Source organism: Montipora foliosa, chromosome 12 (assembly GCF_036669935.1).
Source record: "Montipora foliosa isolate CH-2021 chromosome 12, ASM3666993v2, whole genome shotgun sequence".
NCBI lineage: Eukaryota > Metazoa > Cnidaria > Anthozoa > Scleractinia > Acroporidae > Montipora > Montipora foliosa.
Window position 1 is genome coordinate 24,858,928 of NC_090880.1, and position 10,000 is coordinate 24,868,927.

At 39.5% G+C, this 10,000-nt stretch overlaps 1 protein-coding gene and 1 pseudogene across 1 annotated transcript in view; one reads left to right on the top strand and one right to left on the bottom strand.

Annotated features, from left to right (window-relative positions):
* Nucleotides 1-1,506: 1,506 nt before the first annotated feature.
* On the top strand, nucleotides 1,507-5,686 carry LOC137981043 (tRNA (guanine(6)-N2)-methyltransferase THUMP3-like; annotated as a pseudogene).
* LOC137980429 (proline-rich protein HaeIII subfamily 1-like) overlaps nucleotides 5,219-10,000 on the bottom strand; it is a 6,887-nt gene continuing 2,105 nt past the window's right edge. Inside the window, exons 3-4 of the mRNA XM_068827874.1 lie at nucleotides 8,365-8,545; nucleotides 5,219-6,271 (exon numbers count right to left, since the gene is read on the bottom strand). Of these exons, the coding sequence (XP_068683975.1) occupies nucleotides 5,811-6,271; nucleotides 8,365-8,545 (642 nt within the window). The 3' untranslated portion in view covers nucleotides 5,219-5,810. The remainder of the gene's footprint in view (nucleotides 6,272-8,364; nucleotides 8,546-10,000) is intronic.

Consider the following 10,000-nt stretch of genomic DNA (forward strand, 5'->3'; position numbering starts at 1 on the left):
TCAGGCTTGGGTAGGTCTTTCCTCCAAAGAGAAGTGAGATATCCTGCATGGCCCAGGAAATTAATACAGTCAGTCAAAGGACCAAGGAGACTAGAAAGTTTTAAAGAAACCCTCACCCGCACCAGGCTCAGCTCCGCGCTGTGGACTGGCCTCTCTAGATCTCTATGCTCGTCATCAGGCTTTTGGGCCAGCGGCTAAAGCGGTTAACCTCTTGACCGAACTCTTGACAGCTAACTACAATCTACGACATTTAATTTATATAATTTCTGCAATAGAATTATAAAAGACATGTATTTTATTTTCCCTTACAAACCTAGGGCGCTTACCATTCGACCAAAATTTCCGGAAATTCCGATACAGAATAAAATGGAACGGCATGCTTCGAAAATTTCGGTCAACCTCTGGAGGTTGTCCTTTTCCTTGAAAATATGGAAATTCCGGGAATTCTCTATACCTTCTCTTCACGCTTGGTTCCAATTCTCCTCCCCCCCCCCCCCCCCCCCTCTCTTCCCCGCGACTGGCAAGTGAAACAATAGCCCTTTTCACGGTTAGTTTTTCTCATTTGCATTACAATGTAATCTAACGTGGGTGCGAGGCAATGTTTTATTGCAAATCGATCTTTTATTGTTTTGTTGCACGGCAATCCATACTTTAATAAACAACGGATGTATTGGCCGGACATATTAATAGCCGCCTGGGATACTCGCGTTACACTACTCAAAGTAATGTCGAACCTGTTAGTGACTGTTCGAGCAGGATTTGCTTTCGCGGTGGAATTGCATTCTTCCTGTGGGCATGACCGATTTAGAGAAACGCTCACATGTTTCCTTCGTCATGCGGAAATGACTTTGAAATTCGTCAAAAAAATATGAAGGTAAAGTGCCTTCAAAATAGTCACGGACTCGATTTAAATTTCTTCTCGTATAACTGCTTACAACTCTAAAATAAACAATGTCGTTGCTGACATCAGAAAACCCGTTTACTCAGAGTCGTCTATAACTTCATGGCCAATATAAGTGTCGTTCCATTATTGTTATCGAGTTTGGATTTGGCACCAGCTCATGAACTCGACTGCCTGGGAACCGGTGTGGTAACCAACTGGAAAAAACCGTTCCATCCGCCGAATGAAGTTTTTGGAATGGCAAACCGGAATTTTTGGTGGAATGGTATGCGCTCACGGTAAACGCTGCCTTCTCGCGCTTTTTTTCCCGCTCTCACCGGGGGCCCGTTTCTCGAAAGTCCCGAAAACTTTTCGGGTCCGAAAAGCCATTTTTGAACCTGCCAACCGCTTGTTTTGGAAAGCCGGTCTTCTAACATGTTTTCAAGGTAACTAAAAGAAACACGTCTGTGAAGTTTGACGACTTAGATCCTCTCCGTTGTTGAGATGCAAAAGAAATTGGAACACCCGAAAATTTCGGGACTTTCGAGAAACGGGCCCTAGGGCGGAAAAAGGCTCTCACACACCAGGTCATACTGGATCCTGATTTCGTGACCGCTTACACGAAATGAAATAGACACCATCTTCCCCAGTTCAAATATGGCTGCTCCTGTCACAGTGTGTGCCACCGTTTCTACTGGATTTGAATCTGTAGCCGCGAGAGAGTGTAAAGAAAAGCTCGGCTCTACATCTGTGAGGGAAGGGAGAGGCCGCATATATTTTGAAATTCCAGTTAATTCGTTTCCTGAAATAAAAACTCTTCGGTCAGTCGAGCATCTTTTTGTTGTGGTGAAGGAATTTCAAGGCAACAACGAATTACTTGATTGCTTTAGTCCAGAGATTCTTGAAAAGTTCTACAAATTACCCCAAGAATTGAAGTGGGATCTAGCGCTTTCTTTATGGAAACAGTTTACAGGATATGGTGGCATACTCTTCAAAAGGGAACTCCCTCCTGATGAGGTGAAGTTTGAGGCTCTTAGTGCAGAGCACGTCGTAAAAAAAGACTGCCAGGATACAAGAAAAGATGGTGTTGATTGGAATGTGACTGAAAACGACAACAGAGAGGCTCCAGCAAAAAGAAGGAAGCACAACAATGAAGATTGTGACAACGAGGAAGAGGTTAGGGTGAGAAATGAAACACAACTCCCTCCTTCGTTCCTGATCCTCAAAACTTCCCTTCACTCAATAAGTGCAAGCTTGAGAATAGTATAACTTGCAGTGAATCAGTGATAGGGAATGTTAGCATTGCCAACAAGTGTGAATACAAGAACAAGTACAACTTGCACTCGTTCTTGAAGTTGTGCCCTGTACGTTTTTTAAGTAAGTTTATATACAAGTTCCATATCCAGTCTTCTGAAAATACTATTATCAGGGGATGAACACATTTCATTGCCAGTTTTGAATGAGTTGCTGGTGTTTCCACTTTTTCTAGTGGAAGTCCTTCATAGTAAGCAGCGAAAAGCAAACTCAATTTCCTTTAGACAAACTCGTACTTTCCACAACAACATTTCGATGTAAAGTCGTTGCAGACCAACTTGCCTGGACAAGTGGAGCACACGGGGCTTCGCACTAATCCAAATCCCAGCACTTGCTGTCGATGCTAACACTCTCTAGTTATACTTTTCTCACATCAGCCTCAAAGTTATAAACATGTTATCACCTAAGGTGGTAGACTGTGCCAACCGCTGAAAGTTCTTGGTCTGAAACTACACATTTGTTTTTGCATCTTGGTACATTAACATTTTGAGTTTTGTGCTGTGGCACAGAGAGACCTTTTTCGGGTATTGTGGATAGTGAAAACAAACCATTTACCATACCACCTTTCCATTAATTTACTATACAGTACATGCCTTTCCACCAACTGTGAAGTATTATAATAAACAACTTCACTCATGAATTACACTGATTTTTCTTCTTAGTTCGATTGCACATTGAAAAAATATATACCATCTGGAAGTGAAAGCCTAATGTTACCTCGATTTCGTGTTACATGCACTCGTACTGGCTGCTGCTAAATTTGGTGGAGGTATCAATGATTGGTTTGGTTGGCCTGTGGACCTGAGTAATCCAGACATTGAAGTTCTCCTTAACATTGTTGAAAGTAATGTAGTAATTGGTGTTGCACTGACAAAGGAAAGTAGAGGAAAAAGAAATATTGCTCACTTTGGTCCAACAACATTGAAATCTTCCATAGCATACTGCATGCTGAAGCTTGCAAACATCCAAACAGGTAAGATATGAATCACTGCATACAATTTTCTAAGACTCTAACATAACATTGTTTCTTAAATCCAACACCTGTATATCATAAGATTCTAGATAATTATTGAGCTCCTAGGATAATTTAATTAGAAGATTATGCTTAACTTACATTGTGTTCATTTGACTACGTTAATACAGTAAAAAATATTTTAGATGTTGTTGGGTACCACAGCAGGTCTTGTAAGCTAGCGATCATTAATTTTGGAATTGTAACGACTTCTGTTGTTTTTCCAAGTTAACATCATTGATTAGGTTGTTTAGTCTGTTGTTTTCGGTTTGAGTAGCAACAGTGTGTACCTTTCAAGAGCTCCTACAATGCTCAGGATGATAGGGTCATGTTTTGATTGTCACAAAGAGAAGCTTATGTGCACTTTAACTTGGTACAATTTATTTTGAATTCATTCCCATTGTTCAGGTGAAGTTATTTGTGACCCTATGTGTGGAGGTGGATCCATTCCTATTGAAGCTGTTCTGAATTGGCCCACATGTGTGCACTTGTGCGGAGACAATCATGAGCTGGCTCCTCCCAGAACACTAGCAAATGTTCGGAGTGCAGCTGGACAGCAGCAAAATAAATGGCAAGTCTCATTATCAGTACACAGGGATAAAGATCCCTGAAATTTTAAAGAAAAGACTTTTCTATGTTCTTGAAGTGAAGAAGATAAAGAAAATATTACACATGGCCATGTGGGGATACAAATTTTATCTTTGAGTGCTGATAGCATAATTACATGTATCTCACAAGTGGGCACAGCGAACAAGTTAGAGATACTAATAGAATGAGAAGATAAAATTCATATCCCCAAGTGGCCATGTAATACATTCTGTATAGATACTGATGAAATGTGGAAGATTAAAAACACTTGTTTTATTCATTTTCGAAATGGCGAAAAAGGGGTTACCAACTGTTAAAAAAAATGTTTGTTGTGTAACTAAGATATGGAAATTATGAAAACAAATCGTAGTAATGTCTAATTGAGCCATAAATATGTTTATGTAGTAGAGAACAATGTTACAGCACAAAAGTATCTTGCACGCTTTTTATTGGCTAATCAAGTTACTCACCATGATGACATCTACAACTGTATAATATTACTATCCTCACCTGTGAAAGATTAACATCTCCACTGCACATGGTGAAGATATGATACTTTAGTAAAAAGTAAAAACCTAATATTTCATCAGTATCTACATAAGGTAATAAAGGTGGAATGATGAGAAGAACATGATTACCACTGAAATTTACTGAATAGATGCATCATGTCCAAAATTTTAGTTTCCATAAAAAGAGAATATTACTTGACAGTTAATTGTTTTTTTAAAGTTGAAGGATCTCTCAAATAGTACAGTGTAGCTGATGATTACTGTTTTAAAATGTTAATATTGTTTAGATGCCATGTGATTTTTGTGTTAAGTACAGAAAGACCTCCATCTTCTTGTAGGGTAATGATTGTGCATTTTATTTTTCTTTAAATGACAGGAAAACTCCCCCTCTTGATGTTTATCAGTGGAATGTTTGCAATCTTCCCCTGAAATCCAACAGTGTTGATGTTTTTATTTCTGATTTGCCCTTTGGCAAGAAAAGTGGGTCTAAACATGAAAACTGGAAGTTATACCCTCAAGCCCTTCAGGAAATGGCGCGGGTGTGTTGTGCAGGGTCTGGCAGGGCTGTGCTACTTACACAGGACAAGAGAGTGATGGGACAAGGACTTGACTTTGTGGATTAATATGGGAGGCTTAAAAGCAGGATTGTATGTGCTGTCAAGAACAAAAAAGTGATAACTTGATTAACCACTTGAAATGCAGAGTCCACAATCCCACAAGGAAACGTGACGTCCTGCCTGTTGGACTCAAGATTCATGACAAATTTTTGGACATGTTGCAAAAAGTAAAGTACAGAACATTATTATTTTTGTGATGATCATCTTACCAAAAGACTATTTTCAGCGACAACAATGAGTATTTTAAATTTACAACAATGGCACTGTCCAGGCTGTGCTGAGAAAATAAACTTCAGTAGAGCAAAATCATCAATAATATTTTTATTTTACATAAAAAAATCCAACCCATATGAGTGATAAAAACCATGCCACTGTATTACCTTATACAGTGGGACCTGCATTCAAGGGACACCTTCGGGAACAGGACAGGTGTTCCCTGAATAGAGCTTGGGTTGGATACAAAGATTAGTATGAACATTTTTCTAGGACCAAATTCTGTCCCCTGAAGGGAGATGTCCCAAACGAGAGGTACCACTGTACTCTGTATTAGCATTCTCATTTCTTGCATATGTTCATTGCAGTGAAGTATCGAGCATATAGAGTGCACCTGTGTGACTTTGTAGCTCATTCAGTAGAGCTCCAGAGGTGATGGTTTCATTTCTCACCCTCACCAGAGTTTTTCTTTGTCCTTCCTTGGGGCCATTTACATTTCTAGGGCTAATGCTCAAATGGATTATGTGGAAATAAAGATGGCACTTGAATTTAATACATGTACACTGTCTCTGCTTAAATAGCCTACCAGCAGGTTGTTACTTACCCTGTGATAAAAAGCCAACTCACAGGGTAACCAATAAAGACTGCAGTAATTAAGATTAAATTTAATATTATTCTTAGTCAAAATCACAACCAAAACTACCCCCCGAGGACCAAGAATGGTCTGAGCCCCATCCCCCAAAGCCGCCATATCCAAATCCCCCCACAGTGTGTCCCAGCATGTAACCCATTGCAGCACCACCAACAACTCCGGCTGCAGCTCCCATCATCATGTTGTTACGACCACTATGCCGCTGCTGAGGCTGTTGAACATACACAGTCTGTGGCTTGCCACCTTGGACGTAGGGGTAATACTGTTGCTGTGGATATTGGCCAGCAGGAGGGTTGGGATAGTAATGTCCTGGTGGCTGCTGGGGATATGGTTGAGATGGGTAGGTAGGTTGTGGCACAGGAACACCTTGAGGATAAGGGGCATACCCTGGAGGTGCAGCCGGTGGTCCAGTTGGGTAAGGCGATGGCTGTCCATATGGTGGATGTGGCTGCGGTGGCCCTTGGGAGTATGGTGGTGGAGGACCAGCTGTTTAGAGAAAAACAGTGAAAACAAACAAATCAGCATTACATGTATCTCATTAGATTATTCTTTTATCACTACAGTACTTACCGTAAACAGTCTATTACTGGTAAGAACCATGGGGGTGAGGGTTATTTAATTTAGGGAAATGCATTACCGGTAAGCAAAGACTAGAGTTACCATTCCCTATTTCGTATTTTGGACCAGGGCAATGACTCTCTAATATGGAGCTTTGAGTGATATAAAACATAACTATTGTACAGGTTATTTGCAGCATTTGTGCATGTAGTATGTTCACTAAACAAAAGAGCTATATCTAATCTTTATCTATTCTTTATCCATGATTATTGGCTATGCTTCTGCAAGTTATGTTTCCAAGCAGACAATCACCACACTCCATTATTAGGGACCTTAATTAAGCAAGATGAGGATGGCAACAAGAATGCTACAAAAGAATAGGTTTAATTTAATAGCAAAAAACAATAGTTTTGCACGCCCTGCACGTGACTTTAACATTTTTCTTTGCCATTCTTGTCTTGACAACGACTTGAAATTATCAAATTTGGGGTCATGTGGACGACGAAAGCACCTCACGATGAATTTTCAATTTTCTGTCTAAACATCCATACCATTCTCACCAATTTTATTCTTGGAATTTGGACTCACTTTTCCATGCCGAGTGACTTGGAAAAAGTTGCAAAATTATCACAGTAACAGGAAGTAATATTTTTATACAATGTACTCATAACCTGCATCATTGTCGTCCTTGGTTAAGGTCCATATTAAAGTCTTTACAGTCCAAGTCTCATGGGCATTTACCTGCAAAGAACTCTTTGTATGCATGCAGGTATACCAAAATGACAATCTTTTTTTTCGATCAACAGAAAGTTCAGAAGGAGAACAGCTTTTACGCAAAATTTCAATCTTGAAATAGCTTTATAACCTTGTGAAATCCTTGTTAAAAATACACATGCAGGCTGCCATCTTGGATTATACGTGACGTCATTGAGCTCAACCTGAAGTTTTGCGGGAAGCTTGAAACGGACAAAACACCGTTCATGTTGTTCACATTTCCAAGAGAAAAGTGGGATCAGCTGAGCTCACTGACATCATGTATAAATTATAATTATGTGAATCCAAGATGGCGGCCTGCATGTGTTTTTGGATTTCACAAGGTTAGAAAGCTATTTCAAGAAGGAAATTTTGGTTAAAAGCTGTTCTCCTCATGAACTTTCTATTGATCGATAAAAAAAGGATTGTGACTGATTGCATGACTGCATTGGCTCTATTCTGTGGTCCCAGTCGTTCAAAGTCCAGATAACTTTAACCATTGGATAATGTCACTATCCAAAAGTTTCAGTGTGTGCTGAGATTCCTGCATTTGCTCACATAACTTTGACTAGGTACTCCCAATTAAAAGCATATCCATGTAAGGGTGTGTGCGAAAACCTTGGCTGACATGAAGTACGGTATACTTTATACTCTGGATAACAGCTTATCCACTGGATAATTAGGTATCTGGCCCCAGTTGTTCAAACGATGAATAGCGCTATCTGCCGGACAAAGCACTATCCATTGGATAGTGCAATTGGCTTTGCTTATTACTCATCCACTAAATAAGTGATTTATCCGGTGGATAGTGTTATCCACCTTTTGAACAACTGGGGTCTGGCCTTTAACAACATACTGAACCAGATGAACTTGAATCAACCAATAAGTGGCAAAAGCGACCACAGTTTCACATTTCCGTAAGAGGAAATTATAGCAACAACAATAGCAATGCCAACGAAAAAGGTCATCTCAAAAATAAAAATGTAACTTTGTGCCACCATGACTAATAATAATTATTTACAAAATTAATTATGATTATTCCACTTGTTCACACCCTACAATAAGGGTGAAAAATTCTATAACTGTATTTGTTTGCTTGAAAAAATTATAATTCATGGTTAAATGTAAGTTAAATTGTGTGCCACATGTGCATCACAGCAATTTTCCTCTTTTAACCAACAAAATTCTTGTCCTGTGGCATTTCCATTGTCACAGCCATTATTGTTGCTAAAAATCCCCGATTAAAAAATTCAGCATCTTTACTGCACCTGCTCCCTGAGTGACTGATGGATTGAAGCCAATGGGGGGTGGGTTGGCACTAGACACAGGGCCCCTTGGTACCCCACCATAAGCCGCAGCATTTGGAGGGTATCCAGGGGCACTTGCAGCAGCACCATAAGGTGAATAGCTCGACCCTCCTGGGGGTGGCTGAGGACCTCCATAAGTAAGCTGAAAATTGAACAGAGGAAATTAAAACTAAAAAAGTAGTACACAAAAGCCAAGTGGTCCTGATATAACTTGAGCTTGGAATTTGCACAGTTGCTGGATTAGAGCCTCATTATTTTGTTAAATTATTTTACTAATGGGAATTGAGTCCCGCAAAGGATTAACCAGGGCTGGCAGTAATATGTTGCTTGTACGCAGTCATACAACTGGCGAGAACAACAAGGTTTTCCAGAGGGTTAGTAGTACTGAGCAGGGCAAACAATATGACCCTAAAAACTGACCGTTTTGATAAACAAAAAACAACTTGAATACACTGTGAACACTAATTCTGTGTATAAATTCAATCAAGAATCATTATGGCATGAATGCCAAGAAAATGTAGTACAGGAAATGGCCATCAAGTTAGCTCACAAATATTAAGAACGTAAATCAGAAATTTATAGTGAGGGCAACTTGAAAAGTAAAGAGTCACTGTACTAACGTGAGTGACATCCTCCCCTTGGAAGATCTCAACAACACTTGGCTCGTAAAAACCAGCAGAGCTACTTCGAAGCTCAAAAAGTCAAATTTCATAGGCATACCTGCTGACATTCGTAAGACAAAGATGGAGGCAAACTAGTGGACAACCGGAACCATAAGTTACCTTTGGCAACCACATGCATCTCTTACAGTAAGGACACTTGAACCGTGAACACTTGACATTTTTGTGTACATCGTTTTTTTCGACGACGAAGAAATAAAGGCTCTTCTTATGATGTATAGTGTTACATGTATAGCATTTTGTAAGTGTAAAAACATTAAATACTCTTGTCAAAAGGACGAGCCCACATTCTATAGTCACTAAAAAAATGTACAAAAAATTATCAAGTGTTCATGGTTCGAGTGTCCTCACTGTAAAATAGCTGGGGTTCTTTTAGTGTTAAATAATTATTTTAATAGGTCCTTTGTTTCTTGTAAATAGTATCACCCCAGCTTTAAAACCCCAAGGTACCTCAATATACATTGTATTCTTGCACTCAAATATGGAAGGTATAACTTTCAGAGCATACAAAATTAATTTAATCAATAGTTTCCCTGTTCCTTGTCCGCCTATTTTTGTCTCACCCCATATTTTGCACCGCCAAAACAGAAAAAACCTTCCATGTTCCCTGCACAAAACGCTTTCTACACAGGCTAGGCATAGTAGAGAAACTTTTTCTATGAAACTAATCAGTTACTGGTACTTCAAGAATGGAATACACCTGTACATGTACCAGTTAACTCGCCAACACCTACTGGTGAATTCGCCTACATAGGCAAGTTTGGTCAACAACATAGTTGAGTTTACAGTTTAGTTTCATGACAAATGTAGAACTTAGTTCAGTTCATTCAATTAAACTAAGCAAGTTCGGTTCCATCAATTTCAATCAACGCCAAAAAGAGTACATGTACCAATGACTAGTAAGTGTGCTCACCCGA